This window comes from Pan troglodytes, chromosome 4 (assembly GCF_028858775.2).
Source record: "Pan troglodytes isolate AG18354 chromosome 4, NHGRI_mPanTro3-v2.0_pri, whole genome shotgun sequence".
In the NCBI taxonomy this organism is placed as follows: Eukaryota; Metazoa; Chordata; class Mammalia; order Primates; family Hominidae; genus Pan; species Pan troglodytes.
This window is the reverse complement of record NC_072402.2, coordinates 21,315,851-21,342,986: the sequence shown is the minus strand read 5'-3', so window position 1 is coordinate 21,342,986 and position 27,136 is coordinate 21,315,851. Positions and strand designations below refer to the sequence as shown.

At 36.3% G+C, this 27,136-nt stretch overlaps 1 protein-coding gene across 26 annotated transcripts in view; it reads right to left on the bottom strand.

Moving 5' to 3' along the window:
- MCTP1 (multiple C2 and transmembrane domain containing 1) overlaps positions 1-27,136 on the bottom strand; it is a 595,843-nt gene that overhangs the window by 91,705 nt on the left and 477,002 nt on the right. For all 26 annotated transcript variants that reach the window (XM_054684985.2, XM_009448833.5, XM_009448834.5 and 23 more), the window contains one exon: positions 3,279-3,398. In XM_054684985.2, coding sequence (XP_054540960.2) covers positions 3,279-3,398 — 120 coding nt within the window. The remainder of the gene's footprint in view (positions 1-3,278; positions 3,399-27,136) is intronic.

Here is a 27,136-nt window from a genome sequence, read left to right as displayed (position 1 = left end):
TTAACAAGTCCAACTAGGAAACAGCAGAGGTGAAATACCATTTTTAACCACGCCTCTTTTGCATGGGCACCCTCTGAGTCTACAGTTTTAACCTCAGGAATGGCTCTTTACTTATTCTGTCCTTAACAGGTTCAGCTCATTAAATGCTGCAAAACTTATTCAGCAAGGATTACATCTGATTTTGCTCATTAAACTAGAATAGGCACCATGGTGAGGAAAAAGGTAGAGGGGTTCAATGCCTGTAATCTTAAAGGTCTCCAAGAAAGGAAAGACTCCTTAAACAATAAACACACAAAGAAACACTTTCCTGTTTGGTATTAATCTCAACTATTAGCCAATACATTGAAGACAGAATTTTACCCATCTATGCATTTTTCATCTTTCACAGTGTTTCTTTTTTTTTCTTCTTCAACTTTGTATGTCACGGAAATTTTGTTTCCTTTTCTTTCTTTGCTATACAGACCTGAAGGTCATTTTGATTTTTCGTTTATAGTTTTCACCCTAATTAAATTTTTGGCAGCTGAATGTACAGATTTTTGTTTTGTTTTGGTTTGATTTTTGGTGGCAGAAAATTTTTTCTCTTTCTCTGTCTCTCTTTCCTAAAACAGAAAGTTTCCTGGTTTGGAATCAGCCAATGGTGTGATTAATGCACCTCGGAGATCCTGTAAAGTTTTCACACATGCTGAAAGATTCTGTGGTGTCTCTGGGATATCAATATGGACTTACGGGAAAATACCATACTTCCAGTGCTATGCGCTATGCAGGAGAGTCAATGCATCGCAGCATGGCAACCCCTACAAACACTTTCCCTAAATTCATATATATGTGTGTGTGTGTGTGTGTATCCACATACACACACACACACATATATATAAAATATATATAATATATATTTTATATATATATATATATATATATATGTATGTATTCTGTAACCAGCAAAGTATAATCCAGGTTTCTTTTCAAAAGGAGCAACCGGTTCAAATGCACAGCTGGATATGCCAGCAAACACATAATTAGACAAATTGGATTTAAGAGTTACGTAAGGTCTTAACTGAGCCAGTGAATAAGAAGCTGAATGAAACGTTGTGATTGCTGCTCTGGTGCCTAGAAAGAACAGAATATGTGGATCTGTGTGTTTTGGGCAAATAAAAGGCAATTACTGGGAGTTATGGAGTGTAGTTGGCATTCCATGAGAGTTAGACTATAGAATGTTTCACAGTGGGTTGTGCTGGGGAAGAAAAATGTCCATGGCTAAAAGAGGAGCGTGTTAGAGGAGATGTACTAAAAGGAAAAGATTTGGTAAATACTATTTTGAAGCTATATTTTGCAAAAATTATATGATATGCAATTTTTCAATAGGCTATAAAATGTCTTGGAGAATTTTAAGTACAAAAGGATACATTATATATTATTTTTCTTCCAAAAGCGGATGTTTCCAACCAAGCCAGGTATATTCTGGAGAAGATAACAAGCAAAGTCTACAGTTTCAGAATTTTTCACTAAGAATACCAAAACCAGTGACTAAATATTGAAGATAAGCCCCCCCTCATAGAATTAAGAAGGTAAAACTAAATTACCAGTTTTTCCTATTTGCAAATAATCTTATTTGCAAATTTGTCTCAAGGCAACTGAATGAAAAGTAGATATTCTTCTCTCTCTAAAATCTCCATGAAGTAAATGGGACAAAAAAGCAATTGTCTGAAAGAGTCCTATTTTCTTACAGAAAACATCCTGAATTAATTGATGAAAGTACCTATTAGTCCCCATGACACCATCGCTTGTAGCATTTAGGGCTTGTCTCTTAGTGTGCAATTTAAATATATATCCATAAAATCCTTGCCAATAATACTAATAACGTCTTGTCTATTGGTGCTGCCTAACCATTAAAATCTCTATTAGCAATCTCATGTTTGGTTTGATATACATTACAAAGAAGGTTTGGAACACGTCTAATTTCCAAAGCAGGTACTACAGATGGTGGCAAATGCAAAGATGAACAGAGTTCCTTCCCTCACATTTATAATCTAGTAAGAGAGACAGAAATATAATAGAGAAATAAACATGGTGCATTGTTGGCAACTTTGTCACATACTAAAGGAAATTATTTTGAAGAATTTTATATTTTGCTTACATTGCTATTTGAAGTGTATTTTGCTTGTATTTTAATAAAAGGGAAGTTCTCTTACATTGAAGGTATGTATGCAACCATTATGATGGTTACTATTAAGTATTATATACTACTTTTAAGCTGATGATCAAATAATTCTGCATCATTATGGGCACAGTAGTAGGCAAAAAATCGATTTGTGATCTATTATAATCTACAGATCATAAATCAAATAGAGATCCTTGATGGCAAAAAAACAAAAAAACACAGTAATCTGCTGAGGACAAGTAGATTCTCATGTTTGCCAACCTTTAAATTCTTCTCAACAGCTGTCTATTGAGTTACCAAATTGCAAATGTCGTATTTGGAGAGGACACTCCCCTCATTTATTTACATGTGGGAAAGCTTTTTGAAGTTGCTTGCTAGGGGCATAGTGATAGACAATCCAAGGGGAACAAAGCTTGGCAGAACATATGTGATTATAGTGTGGGCAGCTTCTGCTTCTTAGTCTAAAACTCTTCCAGAAAGAGAAGGTTGTCTCATACAATCTGCTTTCAAAAATGCCAAAGAGGACAGGTAGATTTAGTATAACTTTCCCTAGGTTAAATGAAAGCTCCTCATCCTTAAGCTGATATCTCAATACACCCCTGACACAGAGAAGGATATTTACTGTTGTCCAGCGAACCTTCATTGAACTAAGGTACTTTATATACACATCCAGGTCAACAACCATCAATCAATCCTTCATTCTTCCAATGACCGAGCACAAAGAATCTATCTGTCTTAAGTAAAATACATTCACTTAGTTTGATCATTAGTAATTTTGTGACATTGTATCTTAAATCAGGATTCATTAAGATATAACAAATAAGGAGAATAAAGCAATTATTTGAAGTAGCACCCATTTATGATTGAAAATCATAGCTCATTCTTTGATGTTGCTCCCTGTTTTAGTTTCTACCAGGAGGAGTAATGTTAGAAATAAGTGAATACTCTCTATTGTGTTAGGACCAAAGAGTTGTTAGTTTTGATCTGATAAAACTTTCCTCTAAACTTGAGTATTTATAGACAGAATTCCTGGTTTGTAAAGCCAAATTCAATGTTGATCTTGTCAGAGGGACTCAGAATAAGAACAAAAACACATACAAGTAAGAGAGTAGAGACTTACTGTATCACGTTGCCTGTTATCTTTCCCTGATATTATCAAGAAGTAGTTCCATGTCAATAGTAACAACAAAACCAGTGGTATCATGTAGAGCTCAAAGTTCCAGACAACAAAGAGAAAGAGCTGGAGGAGAGAGAAGAGAGAAGAAGGGATGAGTCAACACTGAATTTCATTAAATGGACTCTTATTTATACTCTACTTCAAAAACACAAAACCAAATGCTTCAGAACAGGAAGATTTATCTTGAAAACAAAGCCTTGGAAACTTTTAGACATTTTTCTAAAAATATAACTGACCCGTGAAAAGTCACTGGTAAGATTTTCAATCTGTTTAATTTCTATGAAGGAAAAGTTGATATCATTACGTTGTCAAAGACGAAATTTGAGTTTTTCTCCTCCAGTGAAATTATTGTTAAGTTGAACAAAATTTTTAAAAAGCAGCAAAATGAACTCTGCTACACTGTCAGAAATACCCTGGTTTATCTGCCTTAATGATAAAAAATGAATCACTATTTAATATCAGGGACTTTAAAAAAATCTCACTTGGATAATACAATGTAACAAGCTTAATAGGCAGATGAAAATACCAGGTCTACACAAGACAGCCCCAAAGATTTCACAATATGAAAAAAAGCACTGCTACGGACAAGTGTACAAAATGGTTGGCTTAATATTCAGCATTACCATAGAAATCAAAGAGCTATTACAAGCAAATTTTGTCAAAACAAATTTTAAAATGCCTATTTGTATTGTTCTTTTTTAACATACCTACTTCTCCAAGTATATAAACTTTTCCATTGTAAGACAAATGTTAGATTAAGAACTCAGGGTGGTAGATGGAGTCATTCTAAGAACACTTACATTATAAAACAACACAAAGTTGGATATAAAGTATGACTCACCCCCACCCCACACCAGCCTTGTAACCCTGGACAGATCATTTAAATTCTCTGGGTCTATGGCTTTTGCTGTCAAATTAAGGTAATGTTAAGTCAGGAGGCATTTAACAACTAGATTCCACTCCTGACTCTAACGCTAACTAGCCATATAACTTTCAAGCAACGTATATATCCCCTTTTTCGTTTCTTCCTCAGTAAAATGGGGATGATAGGATTATCCACCTCAGGGTTGTGAGAATTAAACACACTGCTTGGTGTGCAGTAATTTCGCAAAAACCAAAACCCAAACCATTATTGTGTAAATGTTATTAATACATTACAAAACACAGAAAGTCAACTAATTATTGATTAAGGTCCTCAAGTAATACAGATTATAATACTGGAAGCTAGAAAGCCCTCTGCCTGCTAAGATTTAGCTGAACCATAGCATAACTGGGAGTTTCAGCCAGCTGGTTGGAATAACACAAACATCTTGCATTTGATAGGTCAGGAGAGTTAGCGGCAGTGCCCTAAGGACACCCGTCTCAGGCACAGCAGCATGGGACATTTGCAGTCTTCTTAATAAATCTCAGTGAAGCCTACAGCCTATTTAAATGGCAGAGAAAATTAAACAGTATGAAATGGTAGAGAGACTCCTGGCCTCAGGGCCAGGAGACCAAGGTTCTGAGTTTTAGAAAGTCCCTCTGCCTTAGTGTTCTCATATCTTGACAGAGGTCTATAAATCTAATCATCTTTAATATTTCTCTAATATTTAAAATGACTTCATGACATTACTGTACCATCTGTTTTTTCAATGTGACATTAAATTTTGAAAATTGTATATTTTACCGAATTCTTTTATATTCATAAGCAAGTGGGCAAAAAAAAGCATAAATAATAGTTAAATAAGCCAAGAAATGATTTTGGACGGAATTACATAGTAACTATAGATTCAAGTTCCTGCATAAGAAAAGTTCCAAATATTGTAATACATGAAACATGAGCCATATCTTTTATTTTATGAGAAAAGTAGGAAGATTTCCAGAAAAAGAAAAATATTTTCATTTAATTTTTGAAATTTATACAATTATACAAAGATGATATAAATAATTGATGGTTATGATTATTAAAATATATTTTATAAAGATATATTTTTTTTAGGAAGTGAATTAAGGTAAATGTGACAGACATCAATACATGTAAAAGGGAAAATCATTTTTGGCTAAAGTCCATATTCTTTATATATTTATTTGTAGCATTTAGGCAGTCACTAGAATATAAGCTCCTTTAAAGGTAGACTTCTTGTTTTCATTCACTGTTTTATCCCTAGAGCCTGGAACAGTACTTGGGGCATAGCAAGTGCTCAATAAGTAAATATTTACTGAATTAATGGATAAATGGACACTGGGTTCCCCAATCATTCTACAGAATTCTATTTAATTATTTGTATTAGCAAAAGTTCTATAGATCTACTATATAAAACCAAGTGACTTCAGGAAAATGCATTCAGAGTTACAATCTGGGATACTACTAACAAATTTCTCCCTCTGACAAAAAAGTCTACCTTAGTACTTCTTCTAGATAAGATTTTCTTTCCATTTGGCTATGCAGTCATGAACTATTTTGGATATTATGGTCTTTTCTCTTGGACCTTCCTTTATGTTCCTTTTCTGAGGGCATTCATTTGACTTAGTGTGTTCTGGCATCATGGATGGGACTCAGATTATCCCATTGCTAAATATGACCAATTGTAATCTTTTTAACCTATTAAGCAGATACATTTTCCCTTGTAATGTCCATTCATTGGTGTTAGGGTCCTCGTCTTATTCAGAATGAATTTCCTTGTAATGTCCATGGATTGGTGTTAGCTGCAGGCCTGTCATCCACAGAAAAAACTACCTAGGTGACAATCCTGCAAGCAATCAAGACATCTTTCATGCATTCTTCTTCTCTAGATTTGACATCACCACTTGCTTCAAGCATCAGTTACAGATTGTGGTTTCTAGGCACTTCCCCATTGTAGTCATCTTCCTCTTACCATATCCAAATCAATACATCAAAAACTTTCTTAAAATATAGCACTCAGAACTGACACACACTTCTCATAAATGCCTAAGGTATTTTTATATGTCCTAATAACATGGGCACCAGAACATGGATTGGAGAAAGACACAGGAGACAGAGACACAGGAAGAAATTACATTCATTTTAGGAATTCTGGCAATAGAAAAACCATCTCCTTTTCTATTGTGGTTTTAAGAATCTAATATTTGGGTAATTGAGCGAGGAGCTCCTACTATTGAAAAAATATATATTTTTAAAACATGAGAGCTTTGAATAAGTTGTAAATACAAAAGCATTTATTTTTCTTTTTCAGCACCTAAATGAAGATTTCAAAAGGTTAAAGAACATGAACACAGATTAACAATAAAAATGTATGTATTGAACATATATGTTATGAAATATTAGATGTTTGAAAGTAGAACAGCCAATCATTTATTCAATATAATATTAGTGATAATTCTAATTCCTGTTAGCTGGTGGGGCTCCTCTAATAAAGAGAGCTCTTGAAGGAAGAAAGGAGTTTTTAGCTCATTCACTCCACACTAAAGCCTCTTCTCTCCTCTCTCTTCGGAAAGAGATCAATCTTCTCCTCTTTCCTATAAAAAACTGAGATAACACAAAAGGTCTGGCCTTTAGTGTCCTACTAGGGTAGTAAGAGAAATAAGGCAGCTGGAAGAAACCCAAGGAGGGCCAAGACAATGAAGGATCTGTCCTTGGTCCTGATTATACATTTTCAGAGGTATTGGGGGAAACGAGAGATACAATAATGCATTAAAATGGGATGGAAAAAGAAATCAAGAAACAATTTTAAAAATCTCTAATGTATTCACAGAATACAAAAATAAACCATAAAATGTCTAGCATTTGTCCAGATCTGCATTTCTGGAATTGCTTTTTGCCTCTGTGGGTCATGGAAAGAGGACCAGCAGATTTTAGAATTTTTTCATGTTACAGTGTGGTGATAAGGACACTCACAAATGTCTACAGAGTGTTAAATTCCTTCACCTCCTTCACCATAGCACCCTTTCTGTATTTTTTCCTCTCTCTCTGTCACATAATCTCTTCACGTCTCCCCCATCTCTCCTTTTAATAAGGAAACAGGCTGTCTACATTTTGCTCTCATGGAATACATGCCCAATTCCAAACAAAACATCTACCCCTATGTTAGTTATCCATGTTCATTAGAGACTAGAACTATTTCAAGAATTTGGTGGCTTTCCTTTTTAATCATTATATGGCTGTTGTAATTTACAATTAGAATTCAATACCAGAAAATCTTCAGGGGGCATTAGTCAAATGGTAATAAGTACACGCAACCCCTTTCATTAGAAAAAGAACATTGAGAGTTTTACTCATTATCCTGCATGTTAGAAGCTCTCTATCAACTGGCTTTGGGCCGTTAGCCATGACTGTGGGATCCCTCAAGGAGCTGCTGCAGTGTGGTACAGTAGAAAGAGAAGGATGTTTGAATCAGGCCTAGAGGCACCCAAGCTCTCTAGTCACCAGCTTTGGGACCTTGGGCAAGTTACTAGATTTCTCTTAGTTTTGTCGTCTGAAAAGTGAAAATGATACTATTTACTTGGCAGATTTGAGAAGCAATTAAGCCGATGCTTGACATCTATAAGATGCTCAACAAGCATTAGGTGTTATGACAAGCAGGAATTGATTGGCTTACACTACATATAATTTTTTTGGCCCTTCTAGCAGCTTATCACTTTTTGTATACTACCTTAGAATCCATAGCTAATGATTGTTTCAAGTATAAGAGCTATGCTAAAGAAGCCATGCCAACTAAATAGAAAGAGATGATGAAATGAGTGCCACTTTCAGTTTTTCATATTTAATTTGTGGTGACTGAGTACAGTGATGACCCCAATTTTTCCATGTCTCCCTGTATCCATGACTTTTATAATAGCCTCCCACAATGACTGAGATTAGGCACATAACTTATTTTGGTCAAGGATAGAGTAGCAAATATGATGAAAACAGAGGCTTAAAAAAACATGGGGCATAGCTGCCTCCATCACCCCAGTTGAAAGCCAGACAGCATCCAAAGCAAAGCCACCTAACAGACCAGAAGCCAACCAAAGATGCAAGAGTGAGCCCAGAGCTAGGCCTAGTCCAAACTGCTAACAAAATCATCACTAAATAAATGATAGTTGCTTTAAGCTACTAATTGTGGAGTGGTTTGTTATACAGCAAAAGCTCACTAATACATATTATTCTCTCTCCAAGGAGACAATGCGGTAGGGTAAAATACAGTTTCGACTAGAAGCCCAAAGAAGTGATTTCAGTTCAATTTCTGCTATTTGATCATCACAGGACCCTGTGCAAGTCAATTATTCTCTTTTCCTTTAGTCTCTTGCCTATAAAATGGAGATGGTTACACCAGCCCATTTCACAAGTTGGCTATGGAAAAGCAAGTGATACATGTGAAGATGCTTCATCACAAAGTACTATATTATTAATGTAATGCTTTTCTTTTCTTTTCTTTTCTTTTTTTTTGAGATGGAGTCTTGCTGTTGCCCAGGTTGGGGTGCAGTGGTGCGATGTCGGCTCACTGCAAGCTCTGCCTCCCAGGTTCATGCCATTCTCTTGCCTCAGCCTCCCGAGTAGCTGGGACTACAGGCGCCCGCCACCGCGCCCGGCTAATTTTTTGTATTTTTAGTAGAGATGGGGTTTCACCGTGTTAGTCAGGATGGTCTCGATCTCCTGACCCCGTGATCTGCCCGCCTCGGCCTCCCAAAGTGCTGGGATTACAGGCGTGAGCCACCACACCAGGCCTATGCTTTTCAAATTATAAATTATTTTTAAGAAAATTACACAGACTTTATAAACTTAATAAGTCAATATGATCATTGCTCTTTGAGCAGTTGTAGAAGGCAAGTGGTGTTCTTTAGGGTGAACTGTATTTGGTGAGGAATGGAGAAGTTTTTGGTGGGAAATCCTAAGAGTTAAACAGAAGGGTTCCAGTTAAAAGTTTTACTAATAATTGAAACAAAAAAAATCCAGATCTTTACAAAAATTCATTATTACTAGTAAATGGCCGAAACATTAAAGATTTTGTGAACTCAAGTTAAAACAATTCAGTATTAAAATGTTAACAATTTTTTAACAATCTTATTATGCCCCTATATATGAAAAAAAGCTTGTTCGGAACTAGCAGTTTCATGAATTCTAATTCTTGTTCATAGTCTTTGTTCATTTTTAAATTCAAAAATCTTTTATCTAAATCAGTATTATCTTGCCTATGATATTAGTGGCAACATTACAATATGCAATTTTGAAGTATCCATTTGGGTCAGGCTTTAAAAACATTCTAAATTTTAACCATAAATATTCAGAATGAGGGTTTTTTTTTGAAAAGTTTTAATTTACCACAAGGTAAATAGGCCGGGCACGGTGGCTCATGCCTGTAATCCCAATACTTTGGGAGGCTGATGCAGGAGGATTGCTTGAGGCCAGGAGTTCAAGACCAGCCTAGGTAACCTAGCGAGACCTCGTCTCTACTAAAAACAAAAAAATGTAGCTGGGCCCGGTGGCATATGCCTATGATCCCAGCTACTCAGGAGGTTGAGGCAGGAGGAACTCTTGAGCCCAGGAGGTTGAGGCTGTAGTGAGCCATGATTGCACCACTGCACTCCAGCTTGGGCAACAGAACAAGACCCTGTCTCAAAAAATATATGTAACATTATTTCTCCTAACAAGTATCTTATATCATATCATATTGCACAGACAGAACTTTAAGGAAAAAGTCCTGAGAGGCAGACTGGGAGGGCAGGGACTATTACCTTCCTTTTACAAAGAAGGAAACTGAGGCTTAGGAGTTTGAGACTTGTCTGAAGCAAGTCTGAGTGGCAGAGCCAAGTCTTCTCCTTCCTAATCTAGTATGCTGTTCCCACAAAGCTCCACTGACTCTACAGTAAACGGTCTTAGATTGAATGTTGATGTTTTAAAGGTATCAATTATTTAGGTACTGATTATCCAATTTGTAGATTTTCCATATCTTTTTCTTCTCTTCCCCCTTCCTCTAGGATAACTACTCTTGCATCAGTACAAAGAAATGGAATGCCACTTCTTAGGTGTTCTGGTAAAGGTTTGGTATGGCAAAGAGGCCAAAAACTAACGGCGGAAATGAGGTTTGTGGAGCCAATTTTATTCTTCCTTTTTTCCCACCATCTTACACGACTCTGAATAATCAAAACTTGGTTATTCATAAGATTTCTATTAAGTGGGGTTTTCTTCTGTCCAAAATGTTTAGAAGAGGTTAGCAAGGTGGCTGTAAAGGCAAAGATTGGAAACTGAATGAGCCAATTACATTTTTACAGAAAAAAAAAGTCCTACTTTTTCAAATAAAGATTAAACAAAAAAAAAATCTGTTCTGCTGAGAAGTTAAGTGAAGGTGGGGCAAGGCTTTTCAGTCATATGAAACAAGGCATACTATACAAAGTAGAGTGAGCAATTCCAAGTTTTAAGATTTTTATAGCAACACCATTTCTTAGGAGGTGCAAGACATGCATGATTTTGATTTCTTTGAGCCTGGGGTTTTATGAGTCTCAGGCAGGACTGGGCCATTCACATCATCCCATCAATTGATGCTCTCATTGAAGTGCAGTGGAAGATGCCTGCATTCAATGATCATTCAGTGCGACACATGACAGTATCCCTGGGGGAGCCCACTTCAGAAAAAATCATTTAAGTTGGAATATTGAATATCCTATTCTTTTGCAAACTACAGTATATTTTAAAAAGAAATCTCATCCAAAATGATTAACACTTCCTACTGTTCAGGAAAAAAGCCTGCCCTTTCAGACTAACAGCTGTGGATCATTAGCTCTCCAGTGATGAGATGTGTTTGATGAGTATTTTTCTTTCTAATTAAGAGATGAGATTCTCTATTTGACTGTCTCTTCAGAAAGAAGTGAAGAAAAAATTTTCTGCCTACATGGAAAGGCCATCTCCTACAAAACAATTAATTATTTCACGGTCCTTTTAGAAAATCCTTTTCCTTCCTAATTTCAATTCATTTTTTTCTTAAACTTAACACACATTTACACTCAGACCTTCACAGTATTAACCCATTTTTTACCCAATCTTCACCCCCTAATGTTTTCCTGTGTAGTTCATCATTCGACAATATCTGTTTCAGAAAAAACAGAATGAAGAAATGTGCCAAAAGTGCGTATATGCTTAGAAGAGTTAATCTGGAAGGACTTTTTTGGGTCCTAACAGAGAACATTTGGTATGAGAATGTTTCTTGATGTGAGAGAGACCTCAAATTAGAAAGATAACAAATACACAGGATATGCCTTTTGAGGAACTAGGCAATGATTGGGGGGAAAATTCAAGGTGTTTACCAATATATAAAAACTGGTTATAGTAATGAATACTTAACAGGAAATTATCTTACCTCTACCAATAAGATTGGCCTTAAAGAAGAGAGCTGGGTAAAGTGAGACCTAAAATATATTGCTTTTCATTTTGAAAAAGCCATCATCAGAGTTGGCAAAGAGGTAAAATTTCTGAATTACAAACTTGATTGAAGAGTAGGATAGTTAGAAGCCAATGAAAGCACTCTTTGTGAATTAACCCCACCAATTGCCTCCTTAAATCCTTTTTGGCACAAGAAAGGGAATATAAAAAGAAGGAGGATCAACTTTCAAACATTTCGGTGCTGAGCTGCCACTTTCCTCCCTAGGGCACATTTGGAAATATGCAGGGATGTTTTTAGTTGTCACAATGACTAGGATGGGAGAAGGGAAATACTGGCATTTGGCGGGTGAAGCCAAAGTGAATCACTCTGAAATATGTGTGACAGTCATACCCAATGAAGAATTTTCCTGCCCCAAATGCTAAAAGCACTCCTCTTTGAGAAAAGTTGTCTGTTTCTCACATAGATAATAGAATATTCTATAATTAACTTACAAAAGAAGAAACTATATGTGTATATACAAGTGTATACAGAAAAAAAGCTAGGTATATTTCCTATGTGATGGCATGAATTATGACTTAGAGTAAGTCAGTAGCAGAGAAAATATTGTCCTTATAAGCATTTGAACTAGATTCTCCTATTAATGTTTAACATTTCTTTAAAACATGCCCAAAGTACTGGAGGTGAACCCCTTATGCCCATTTACACACACTCAAATTAAGTCAGGCTCCACCACATCATCAGAGTCTTCAGAACCTAGTCTTCTGGGAAGGGGGTGGTTTTGCCTTGATTTAAATAGCCAGATGGCACCACCACCTGTTCAAAGGTCTTTATTTCTGGTTGGTTCCACTAAAGCTTTTTGTACCACCTCCATTCAACAAGGGAGAGGAGATAGGCAAAGAGAACTTAATTAATTCCTAGCATAACGATAACCTTTTCAAGGTGGTTTTAAAGTATGATGTGTTGCTCTTCTGAAGAGAGGCTTTGCTTTGTTTGGACAATTTTCTAAAGTACACGGTAGCAGGGAATTGATGACTACCTTAGACCCACTGAATCTTTCCAATTTATTTTGCTATTTCCTGTGATCATGCCACAATGATACAGGGAGCATTAATATGCTCAAAAGAGCCTCATGTACAGTGGCATCTCTCCCTTCTCTTAATTAGAATGAAAATTGCTTTCTTTTTGACTAGTTTCAACCAGATACCAAACTGACAAGACTTGATCTGTTGTGTTTTGTCGTGTGTGTGTTTCTTATGTGTAGAGGAAAAAAAATCAAAGTGCACTATCTACCAAATGACTCTATATTGAGTAGGCAAAGTGTGTCAAAAGAACTATCTATCTCTGTTCTGGTAACAGGATGAGGTATATGGGAAGGAGTAGAAAAAAAGTGAGAAATTGGTTGATTTATTGGCAAGCTGTGACTTGAATACATATACTGAAACTTTATTTATTGATGGTGTTGAAAAAACATTGTTTCTTTGGATTTACCAGGATGAACAAATATACATCAGAAAGTTCCAATTCTTTATATTGTGAAAATGTATGCTGGGTTTTTGAAGTTGATATCTGAAACCTAAAGTCTACAATCTTAGTACATCAATGCTTTTTTGAAAAACATAGCTTGACTCTATCTATTAAAGAAGCAAGTGTGACAACTAGATAGGACTCATTTGAAGATGTGCTACATACAAGCCACAAAAGCACCTAGTGAAGAATCTCCACAACAAAATGGACCCAAACAACCTTAAAGATGGAGCTATCAACTAATCATAGCATAATGCACACTACTTTCCTTGATGGAGATATTATATCAATAGAACCTGCCAGCCAGAAGGCTTGGGAAGTTATTTATTTATTTAAATGTTTTTTTTTTTCAGCTTACAAGTTGTACTGATAATTTGTGTCATTTTTATCAAAGTCAGAGATGAAAGGCTCTGGCTTTGCTTTGAGAACACTGACAACTCCAAAATGTAAAGCCCAGAGTATGTCCAACTTGAGCATCACATAACCACACATGAATAACTGATAAGAAATCCCTGCAATGTTGTGAATTTAATGTTAGTAAAAGTTTGGATGTAGAATGAAAGTGACAAATGCTTATAGATGCCTGGAGAATGTTGATTCTCCAAGGTCCCTTTCATTAGAAATTAGTCCGTTACCTTTGTAGTTTGTAATGCCTACCATGGTATCAAACACAGTTGATGTTTTAATTTTAACAGCTTTATAATTCACAGAAGTTCAGCTCATTCAAAATCAGGCTGCAAGCACAGTCATTCTTGCAGTCTACAGATCAGCACATATTTATTATTTTAAATGACCAATTAAGAGGAATTGATATTATGTGGCCTGTGAGGAAGTTGCTGGAATCAAGTAACAATCACTCTAAAAAATGCTCAAGTACTACATTAAAGAAACATTTAAGAATGAGTTAACGCTGTTAAACTCACTGAAGCTTGCCTTTCTCTAGTGCCCCGTTTTCCCAGGATCCAACTTTTTCTGGAAAGACCCACGACTATCTCACTAATGCTAGGTAACTAACAGTCCATGCTTTAATTATTTTCTAAGGAAGAAAAAAAAGTGTTTTAATGTTGGATCTCAGTGTGTTTTAGCTTTTCCTCTTCTTATGCCTCCAATGAAAAAGATATCTTTTTCATGATAGTCTAATCATTACCTGATGTTCTGATATTCCTTCCTGTCTTTCAAGTTTTTAAATTATTGTTTAACAAAATTGTTAGATTCACTGTGATCTTTTATTTAAGTATATTTTACAGAAATTGACAATTTCTATATATTTTCTAAGGCATTAGAAGTGAGGTAAAGATTTATTAGAGCTTATTAAAAGCAGTTTCATTTTAAACTTTTAAAGAAATGAATGTTACCACTCCTATTTTTGAAATCAATTTTTGATCAGTTCCCCTTTGTGTATATAAATGCTATATCTAGACACACAAATCTTACACCAATGTTTGCTGATGTACAAAGTGTAAAATTTCCCTAAGCTTGAAATCTGGCTTTAAAGCTATCTCCATCCTGAACAGGTACAATATTTAGGGCAACAGCTGGCACTTCAGTTGCTCATGGGGGGAAACTCCCTCTGTTCTCTATACTGTGCCAGAAAATAGGATACCCAGCTATCTAACAAGCCAAACACATGTTAGTAAAGTCTGTGATACAAGTTACTTTAAAAATTAGTCCTTCAGTCTTTACACCTCCAGCTCTAACTCACTGAACAGGAATGCCTTTAGAAAAGCAGATGATCAATTATGGTAATTCCTTTTTTATAGTAGCTGATGTGCAGAGTGTTGCATTCTGCCAAGTTTTGGGATATTTGGTAGCATTCTGACTTTTTTCCACTCAAATTATTTCACTCAGACTTATCCAACTTATCACGACTATCTTCCCTGGGCTACTGATTTCTGATCTTTCTTTTTTATCCTTCATGATATAACCTTGCAGTTATTGTTGATTATTCTTTGTCTGGGTTTAATATCTTCATTTAAATCTTAAAATCACAGAGCCAAAGTCAGAAAGTGTGTTTTTAAATTTTCACCCTCATAAATAGATTTAAGACCTAATAATATCATACATTTCAGCTACCATTTACTAGCTTCTGAAACTTCATCTCCCATTCCGTCTTATAATTTTCTAATTTTCTCCTTCACTGGTCTCATTCCCCCAATCCCTCTGTTCTGGAAAAACTTCAAGAGTTATGTTTAGCAGCTCTAGCTATGTCTGAACATTTCTCTTTGCAATTCAAATAATCATCTTAGGCTGATTTTAACAGCCTTCTTTACTCCATTCCATCTTTTACCCTTGCTGCGTAATGTTTACTGATGAATGTCTTTCTCCCATTTATTTCTTAACAGCTCTAAGTGGTCTAGTTACTGCACGGGAAGCCTAAAGGTTTGAGCACTAAGTATACATTTCTCTTGGCTATTTTCCACACCTCTAAACATTCTCTTAAATGCAATGGGGCTTGTGTTTCAATGGTAACAGAAGTTATCAGAGAACACTAGTTTAGACAGCAAGCAAGCCGAACTCCAACTGTTCAAACAGCCTGACTTTTACAGTAAAAGGAAAGGCCCTGGGCCAAGACCACTGAGATGAGCAGGTATTTTTAGTTCACTTGTAGGCCAGCTCTAATGTAATTCTGAAATGTTTTCTTCAAACCAAACCCGACTTTTTCAGGGCTGTCCAAATCTGTTTTCTTTTATAGCAAGTACAAATTCTTGGAGCAAGGGAAGCATGCGTATCATTTGCAATGCTGCTGCATGTCTATGGTGTTGATGCCCGATGGCTCAAATTAGTCCGCAAAACAGATGAGCGCATTGTAATTAGCTCTTGTCAAACTGTTAGAAATACAAAAACCAATTCCACTGTAATAAAAATTATGAAAAAGAAAAATCTCTCCTATCATTTTCAGCCAAAATAGTTCCTGAAATGTCTGTAGTTTAGGATTCCAGAGTTCTAAAAGAAGGCCATTTCATTTTCAGAAAAGCTTTCACTTCATTGACATGGAGATGCCGAGATGTATTATCTTTCAGGCATTTTTCTCATTGTAGCTGATTGCCCATAAAGCCCTGTTTCTAAAAATGACCTGTCAGGAGTGGACATATTTTGTTGAGCCACACGGTACTGATGTACAATTCTCAAGAAACATTTATACTTCTTTGAGTACTGTTTTAAAGAAAATTTTCTGAAGTTTTTAAAATCAATGATTTACTGTGATCAATTTTCCAGAATAATTGAATATTGCATTCTATTTAAACAAAAGGGGATATTAAGCAGGCATTAATCATAGGTTCAGATGTGATGTCACACTCTCACATAATGATCCTCAGTTTCTTGTTCACAATTTACTTGAATATTCATTGTTGGGACACTGACTCTAAAGACTACTTTGCTCAATCTTAAATTATTCACAAGCTTCAGGAAGGTTTCAGATCTCTCTGAAATTTAATGTCCTCTCAAGGAAAAATGTGAGCTATTGGTAGATGGCTATTGTAAAAAGCAAGTGTAAATATGAACCAAAAGGTGGTGCTGTTTGTGATTAGGTCAGGGATACGAAAAAAAAAAAAACAACAACCAAAAAACTAAAACTAAAACAAAACAAAACAAAACAAAAAACCCTTCTACATGTCTTCTGAACTTTTCCAAAGATAAATTCAGGTGTATTTGTGGGAATGAGCACAATAACGTAAAATGAAACTATCTTTAAAAGTAATAAAATTACTATATACAGAAAATTCAGGTGAACACCTATAGTCTTAGCTACTTAGGAGGCTGAGGTAGGTGATCACTTAGCCCAGGAGTTCAAAACTGCAGTGCACTGTGATTGAGCCTGTGAATAGCCATAGCACTCCAGCCTGAGCAACACAGTGAGACCTTGCCTTTAAAAAAAAAAAAAGGTGATACAAAATGGATCATAGAACTAAAACCATAAAACCTCTAGAAGAAAATATTTGTGGCCTTGGGGTAAGCAAGGTATTTATTCACAGACACAACACCAAAAGCATTCTCTCTCTCTGTGTGTGTGTATAAATGTCTGTGTGTGTGCGTGTGTGTGTGTATATAATGTATATTTAAAAATTTGGCCTCATTAAAGTTAAAAACATTTGTGCTCCAAAAGACACCATTAAGAAAATGAAAAGATAAGCCACATATCGAGAGAAAATAATTGCAAATAATATATCTGATTAAGGACTTGTATTCAGAGTATGTAGAGTACTTAATACAAAGACAAAAACCCCGTTTAAACAATGGGAGAAAGATTTAAGTAGACATTTCACCAAATAAAACATCTGAATGTCAAATAAGCACATGAAAAGATGTTCAAAATCATTAGTTACTAGGGAAACGTAAATTAAACCACAATGGGATACCACTTCGCACCCACTAGAGTGGCTGTAATCAGGACAGAAAGTACTAAATGTTGGTGAAGATACAGAGAAACCAGAACCCTCATATGTCGTTGGTAGGAATGTAAAATGGTAAGCCTACTTTGGAAAACAGATTGTTAGTTTCTTAAAAATGTAAACATACATTTACCACATTAACCAATAATTCTACTCCTATCAAAGAAAAATGAAAACATATGCCTACATAAAGATACATACACGGATGTGCATTGCAGCATTATTCATGTTATTCCCTAAATAGAAACAATCTAAATGTTTATCATCTAGTAAATCGATAATCAAAATGTGCTATATCCAAGGAATACTATTCAGTAATAAAAACAAGATACCTGTAATCCCAGTACTTTGGATGGTGGATCACTTGAGTCCAGGAGTTTAAGACCAGCCTGGGCAACATAGTGAGACCTTGTCTCTACAAAAAAATTTTAATAATTAGCTGGGAGTGGTGGCGCACACCTGTCACTTGAGTTTGGAGGTCAAGTCTGCAGTGAGCCATAATTATATCACTGCATTCCAGCCTGGGCAACAGAGCAAGATCCTGTCTCAAAAAAATAAAAATAAAAGAAGACACTACTGATACATTCTACATCATGAACTCAAAATCACCACACTAAGTGAAAGAAGTCAGATGTAAAGGACATAGTGTATGATTCCATTTATATGAAAAGTTCAAAAAACGCAAATCCCTAGAGACAGAAAACACATTAGTGGTTTCCAGGAGCTGGAGGTGGGAATGGAGAGGACTGTATCAGTCATGAAGGATCCTCTGAGGTGATGGTTGTACAACTCTGGAAATTTACTAAAAACCAGTGAATTCTATACTCAAAATGGGTGAATGTTATGACATATAAATTATATTTCAGTAAAACAAAATTTCACCTGTTCTTTATATTTCATTTAAAATAAAAAGTGCTAAAAATAAATACACAATACACAAATAAATAAATAAAAAGTGCTAAACTTTTGTGGAGGTAAATTCCAATACAAATAACTGAGAGAAACTAGGCTGAGAAAGTTAATGGTAAGGAATCTTGGGTGTATCTTGCCAACACTTCCAAAATATTTAAAAATGCTAGTCGATGACACTATCCACATGATGATTCTTTGGACAGTTGGTCCTCATTTGAGTTCAGAGAAGTTTCACTAAAGCCACTATAAAATAGCTAAAGCAAATATCAACATCAATCTTTGCTAATTATAATTGGAAAAGCAGGGTCCTAGAGGCAGGTGATGGAAAGTGGCAATATAATGCTACCACCATAAGGTGAGACTATCACGCAACTATAATAGTTCTAAATTCCTATGAAAAATATAATCAGTTAAAAAAATTTTTTTGAACTCCTTACTTTCTAAATAAGAAATGGCTGAGAATATGAAAAAAATGCTAAGGAAAACTCAGTGAGAGAAGACATGGAAAGAAATAGAAAAGGACAGCTTAGCCCGACATGCAGAAAGAAAAAAAAAAGTTAAAAGAAAACAAAAACAAACCTTGGCACAGGAGAATGAGGATAGTGTATTCAAAGTCATCTTCTCTGCCCTGAAGAAAGCACTACTGGATAAACATGACAATGTTTCTTTATTTTGTAATCTTGGGTGAGGAACTCTTTTAATTTGGGCCTAGAGTCTTAGGTTTTCATTTGCATTCCTCAGTGATGTCTGTTGCCAAGTTACCTATAGTATAACCTATCAGGAAATAAAACTCCTTAGCCCCACATTCGTCTACGGGAAATACAGCAGGAATACATGTTAGGAGGGATTTGTTTTATTTTTCCGGTCAGCAACAGTCAGTGCCTCCCTTAGGTTGGTTGGGTTTGTTTTTCTCAATATATTACATCAAGAAAATAGAAACGAAAACTGCTGAACACAGCAGGACAAGTGAAATACACCTGAAAACCGCTTCCAACTGTTTTTATGCCAGCACTTCCAAAATTCTACGATAATCCCATATCTTCCTAAACTGCTACAAAACATTTCTTAATATTTTTCATGATAAAGCTTAATACATGTGTTTGTTAGCTAAGTTATATAATATCAAGCATGGAAAAGCAGGTGGGCCCTGGCAGATTTCCCCTTCTTTCTACAGCCAATTTCTCTATCTATCACTTGCTGCAATCTAAACTGCCTCCCTGTTCTACTGTCAGCTTTTCTGGAGCTATTCTATCTCCCAGGGAGACAGGTGTGGCTTTATTCTCTAAGTGCATGACACTGGGCGAATCCAGCTCCCCTTTCACTAGTTCAGTTATGGCAACATTGCACTTCTTTCATTTATGTCTTTGCCTTTCAGGTATGTTTGACCACACTCCTGTCCAGAAGTGTTCACCACATTTCTCGCTCTAATAAAGACATCCGCTCAGTGGCAACTCTGGATTCAGGGTTTACTAGTGTAATAAAGAGGCAGCAATGTGTTTCCTCTTTTCTAGCTTTAGATCAGTCTTGAGGAGGCATAAAATAGTGTACAGCTTTTAAATACCAGTTAGAAAAGAACACTGGCTCAAGACCGTCTTGGTCTTGGTCTCATTGTCAATTAGAGCAATGGTAAATAGAATGGAGCTGGTGTCAAAGAGAGGGCAATATGTGACCTAAAAGCAAAACACATGTCATACCATCTATCATGAAATGCTCTGGGTTGTCTGCATAGCTTTGTTTTCCTCTCCTTTATGTCTAGTTTATGCAAAATGGAGGGTAACTGGCATACAGATGGGGAGGAAAAGCCTAAAAAGGAAAACAAGAAAAGGTAAAGTAAGAAGGGCTGAATAATGCTAAGACTTCTCCCATAAAACAAGTAAGCTTTTTTTAATTGAGAAATTTTGTAGATAATGAGAGCCCTAAATCCGCTGAAATGTTTTAGTGTTCAAGGTAAAATATGTATGTATACATATGTTTGCCAAGTGTGTACATGGATATAACATCTTTGTGTATATGGATACAACATTAGATGTGTGTATATAAATTTATATCATGTGTATATTTATCTGTACTTTTATTCATCCCATGGGAAGTGTGTATCCATAAATATTAAGTAATTATGTGTTGGCCCCTCTCCCTCAACTATAAAATTAAAATATCAATTCAATTATACTATGAAAATTCATTAAATGCTGTTAATGTTTATCTCACTTCTAAGAAATAATTTTACATGAATTAATATAGTACTGTTAATATATTTAAGGATTTTTATTATTTCAAAACCTAAATAGGAATTAAATATGAAGCTGGATTTAAATAATTTAATTAAATAAAATTATTACCATGAAAGAATAATTATAACTAAGCATTTCTATGCCCCAGAGGATCATTTAACTTTTTTCCCCTTTATCAATTTCAATTATATGTTTTTATTTTTATTCCCATATTGCAGATAGAAAAATTGAGTTTAGGGTAAGGCAAACATTTTCTATCATGTGCCATGGCAATCATTTTTAATCTCTACTTCACAATCTTATTTCCAAAAATAAGGTGGTAAAATTTGACAGGATTTTAAACAATTTTTGTAGCCTCTCTTCAAGATTGTATGAAAAAATTCTAAATATATAAAGATTATTGAATATAAATGAGTATACTTAAGGGTATTATTTTATTAATGTACTCTAAAAATTTCTCCTTGCCCATTAAAAAATATTATTTTCTTCTTCTTACTTCCTCCCCATTTTAAGATCCATTTTAAAGACTGTGTTAGAGATAAAAGGTGTCAAAGATAAGAAATGCTCTTGATAACAGGTACTGAAAACCTGTAACAGAGAAGCCTTATGTCTTGTTGAAAATCTCTTATCATCTCAAACCTTCAAGACTCACCCAGTGTTTTGGCACAGCTAAACTGTGTCTGGGCTGGGTGCGGTGGTTCACACCTGTAATCCCAGCACTTTGGGAGGCTGAGGCAGGCGGATCACGAGGTCAGGAAATTGAGACCATCCTGGCCAACATGGTGAAACCTCGTCTCTACTAAAAATACAAAAATTAGCTGGGTGTGGTGGCATGCCGCATGCCTGTAACCCCAGCCATTTGGGAGGCTGAGGCACGAGAATCGCTTGAACCCATGAGGCGGAGGTTGCAGTGAGCCGAGATCGCGCCACTGCTCTCCAACCTGGGCGACAGTGAGACTCTTGTCTCAAAACAAACAAACAAACAAACAAACAAACAAACAAACTGTCTGGTTTACTATACAGAAGGAGTTGAAACTTGCTACCTCTTAACCTTTGAACTCCACCATCTTTTTGACAATTACAAGGGTCTCAGTTCCCTGAAGCACTGTTTACTATAAAAAGTACAGTGCTGGTTTCTAAGGGACTTTTCCTATTGTCTCATTGTTTCTTTTGTTACACTTCAACCTCAATTCTAGGTATATTGTAGTTGTACTAATCAGACTTAATCTGCAATACAAGTAAATTATTATGGGGAAGGCAGCATGTTTTACCAAAGATCGTGTATCGATTTGTATTTATACATATTTCCTCTTCTCATCTGAACCATTATTGGTTTACATATATGATTTTGGCCCTTTTTAGGAACTGTTGGCCGATCCATCATCTCTTACGATTGGGCTCTCTTGTTCTTCTGTTCAGCACTCTGATTTTCCTTGGGGAAACCCTCCCCCACTTTTAGTTGATGGTTTCTGGTGGTGCCGGTTCCACCCCTGGCTCTGCGTGGTGGACATTTGACCCAGACCTGGTCAAAAAGAGTATCAGCTGCTCCTGGTTATACTAATCGGTTCAAGGATGGGCAAATCAGAACAGTGAGACTCAACTGTGGGTCTTTGGGATTACAGCAAAAAAGAATCTTTTTTCCCCTGACCAAAAGCTAGAAGAAGGTAAACCTGAAGATACTTATGGCCACTTACGGGAAATCCTGTCTAAGATGAATGCTAACGCAGAGGAAAACCAAGCCAAGATATGGCAAGAAACTAAGTTCTGATTGAATTATTTTAGCCCCTGAAGCAGACATGTCTGAAAGTATGATTTGGCCTTCCACAGATACACATACAAAAGTAAGTAAAAAGGACCATTTAAACATCTTGGTGTAATTCTTACAGATTTTGAAAAATTTTAAATTCATCCATCACACCTGGCCTTGATCAGACATAATTAGAATCTCTGGCAGTAGGGCCTGGAATCTGCATTTTTAGTTATTCCCTGAGTGTTTCAGGTGATCAGCTAATTTAGAGACCCATTATGAGTATTGACTAAAAATTCTCACTCTTCTCGAACACCATCAACAGGCCATATGGAGTTTACATACTGCGCTAGAGGCTTCCTAGAGAGTAGACTATAAAATAGATAAAGTAGGTTAAGGGCTACAATTACTCTCCTTCTGATAGCTGTGATGGCTCTACCCTTTCTCTTCTACAGTCAGGAAAGAGAAGAGACTGCAACCATGTGGTAGAAACTTTAATGAAGAAAGGTCTTCTTTCTTCTTCTCAATGGCCTCCTGGTAAATTAAAACTGTCTCTAATCCAATCTGTGTTCCGGGAAGTGTGAGACTTACCTTCCTGCTACCTGTTTGACTAGGATGGTCAGACGGAATGACTGGATAAAATTTAATTTGAAAGAGAACACCCAAGATCTTACCAAATTCAATTTTTCTCATCATCTTAGAAAATTCAGATAACCTACATGGAAGGAACTGAATTTGACTGTTAGGTCTTAGAATTTAGAACAAGGGGTTATTTTAGTGTCATAATTTCCTAGGGTGTAAATGCAGTGAGTGGGGGTGTAGATTTCCAAATCTCAGTTGACTTGGTTGGTTTCTTTCCCCAGTTACATAAAGCAAGATAAACTACTTCAAATTTATTTATTTATTTATTTATTTATTCATTCATTCATTTGAGATGGAGTCTCACTCTGTCACCCAGGCTGTAGTACAATGGCACGATCTCGGCTCACTGCAACCTCTGCCTCCTGGGTTCCAGCCATTCTTCTGCCTCGGCTCCCATGAGGAGCTAGGATTACAGGCGTGTGCCACCACACATGGCTAATTTTTTGTATTTTTAGTAGAGACGGAGTTTCACCATGTTGGCCAGGCTGGTCTCAAACTCCTGACCTCAGGTGATCCGATTGCCTCGGCCTCTCAAAGTGCTGGGATTACAGGCGTGAGCCACCATGCCTGGCCTAACTACTTCAAATTTATACTCCTTGTCTCTGATTGGCTTCCCTTAGCACTCTTCGGCGTACAGTTTTTCAGAAAGGTTGAGATAAACACAATATTCATAGATTTCCTGCCTTCACATCTGTTTAAGGGTGGTTTCCAATCTTTGCAGAAGTGTTCATCTATGTCAATTCTAAGGGTAGACAATAAGTCCAATGTGGCCATCCTGTTAAAAAGAGGTGATTATTTATTCTCCAAAATTATTGACCTTTTTATATCACTAGACATTCTGAGTGAGTCTTCTCCATGATAATTCACCAGTCAACCATCTCAGGCTAAAATTTTACCTAACAGCAGGAGGATTGTAGGCACAATATTTTACCATTGACTCCTGCAGCTTTTAGGAAAATTGGCCACAAACAATACGTTTTCAGATAGTTCATTCTGGAACTTTTCAAGATGGGCAGAAATTCATTATAGATAAGTTGCGCGAAGTCCTCTGGGCATCCAATGATTAATGATCCTATAGAACCTGTCCTTCTGTGTTATCTTGAATTGGGTTTTGTGGAAAAGTTGTCTTGATGGATAAGAATTTTCAGTGAGATAAAACCAGATGTGTTCTACCCTCTTTTACACCATGTGGCAACTTCTTTTTAACTTGTACCTTGATGACTTGTCACTTTTGACTGACTGGATGCAAAGCAAAAGGAAACAACAGAAAAAGTGTTTCCTAACATATTGATGTCATGGCTTTATTGTCACAAAATAGGTGTGAGCTTAAAAAACAAATATCTGACTATTTAATCAGTATTTAAAAAATAGCTCGAGATTAATCATTCTAAAACCCAAATGATTATTTTTGGCAGATGCTCTGAAGCACTCAAGTTAGTTACAGTTAACCACTCTGAACAGGATCTTATCACCAAAGCATAGCAAGTTTTGGCGAAGGACTCACAGGAAGTTATAAGGTTAGCTGTTCAATGGTTGCTCTAATGGGACCTTCTTTATGCCTATGGTAGTGGGAGTTTCATAACACCTTCTTTAACATTTTTTGCAGGCTAAAATAATCACAGTCATGCTCTTTGGCATAGAATTTTGAGGTTTGTGAGAAAAAATCTTGTCCCATTCTCAGCCCATGTCCATGTGGAGGCGAGGTGGCATTTTACAGATTTATGTTTTGGTTAGACTTCTCAACTTTTAAAAGAGTTGTCAACTATATTCCCATCTCAGCTGAGGCTTAAAGCATGGTCTGTCCCTAATTGGCAACAGAATATTTGCACTCCAAGTACTTGTCAAAAGAGGATAACGCTGAACGCTTGCTGCCCAGTGCCTATCAAAAATCAGTTGTGAGAAATTGTATTTATGGAAGGTTGCCTGAAGGACATACATTCCTTTTTAGATCTTCTAAATTGTATTTTTGGATTTAGCCAAACCATTTGAGAGTAACATACTTAAACCCCATAGCTATGTTACCTCAGTAGTTATTGTGTCCCTGTGCCTAGCACTGAGATAGGCGCTTTTCATACTTGAGTAATAATCTTTAAAATAACCATGCAAGGTAGGGGTTAATATCTCTTTTCCAGATCAGGAAACACTCCCAGCACTGTCAAATAGCTTGCTCAAGGCCACCCAGCAAGTAAATGGCATTTTACACAATTCAAACCAAGTCTGTCTGGCTCCAAATTTCATTGTCTGTATATAGTGCTAGAGTTGCTTTGACGGAACTGCATTTTGGTGTTGCAGCAGCAGCCTCTACTGAGGGAAGTTAAAAGAAAGAATTCTGTGAAACACAAAACTGTATTTAACTCTGGAGATTTTGTTCACATTATACAGTGTCAGCTTTATAAAGGCTCTTGAATAAGAGCTTTTGCGGTCTTAGTACTGGAAATAGTTGGGCTTACACTGAGCAACTAATGGGCTTAAAATAGAAATATCAAGAAAATTGTGAATCATGTATCTGATAGGGTTTCCCTTCATCGACCTTCTGGGAAACACAGATTCGACATTTTGATCTTCCCCTGTCTAGTACTTGAGCTCTGCATTTTATGTGCCACCTTCAGCACTAGAATTAACGTATTTTTTCCTCCTGTTCTCTAACCATCAGTGTGATTCCTTTATTTAGACATGCAATTTGTAATATTGTATGTATATTTGTAATATATTTCCATTACTTCCATATTTTCCCAGTACAAATAAAAAGCCTACACTTATTAAGCATTTAGTATGTTTCAGAAACTGTGCTAAATGGCATTATACTATACAGTTGTCCCTTGGTATACACCAGAGATTGGTTCCAGGACCGCCCTCTGATACAAAAACCTATACACACTCAAGTCCTGCAATTGGCCCTGAGGAAACCAGTGGTACATAAAAAAATTGGCCCATCCTATATGTGGGCCTCACATCCCCTGGATACTGTATTTTCTATCTGCATTTGATTGAAAAAAATCCATATATAAGTGAACCCTTGCAGTTCAAACTTATGTTGTTTGAGGGTGAGCTGCATTTTCTTTTTAGTAACTGTGAATTACGTTATACCATTAGCTTGATTTTACAGATGAGTAGCATGTGGCTCAAAGAGGTTTAAATATTAGGTTGCTGCAAAAGTAACTGCAGTTTTGCCATTAAATTTTTTTTTGCATGGTTTTCATATCTGTTAATTTATTTATTATACTTTAAGTTCTGGGATGCATGTGCAGAACATGCAGGTTTGTTACATAGGTATACATGTTCCATAGCGGTTTGCTCCACCCATCAACCCATCATCTACATTAGGTATTTCTCCTAATACTATCCCTCTCCTTGTCCCCCACCCTCAAACATGCCCTGGTGTGTGATGTTCCCTCCCTGTGCCCATATGTTCTCATTGTTCAACTCCCACTTATGAGTGAGAACATGCGGTGTTTGGTTTTCTGTTCCTGTGTTAGTTTGCTGAGAATGATGGTTTCCAACTTCATCCATGTCCCTGCAAAGGACATGAACTCATTTTTTATGGCTGCATAATATTCCATGGTGTATATGTGCCACATTTTCTTTATCCAGTCTAACATTGATGGGCATTTGGGTTGGTTCTAAGTCTTTGCTATTGTGAATAGTGCTGCAATAAACATACATGTGCACGTGTTTTTATAGTAGAATGATTTATAATCCTTAGGGTATATACTCAGTTTATGGGATTGCTGGGTCAAGTGGTATTTCTAGTTCTAGATCCTTGAGGAATCACCACACTGTCTTCCACAACAGTTGAACTAATTTACACTCCCAACAGTGTAAAAGTGTTCTTATTTCTCCACATCCTCTCCAGCATCTGTTGTTTCCTGAATTTTTAATGATCGCCATTCTAACTGGCATGAGATGGTATCTCACTGTGGTTTTGATTTGCATTTCTCTGATGACCAGTGATGATGAGCTTTTTTTCATATGTCTGTTGGCCGCATAAAGGTCTTCTTTTGAAAAGTGTCTGTTCATATCCTTCATCCACTTTTTGATG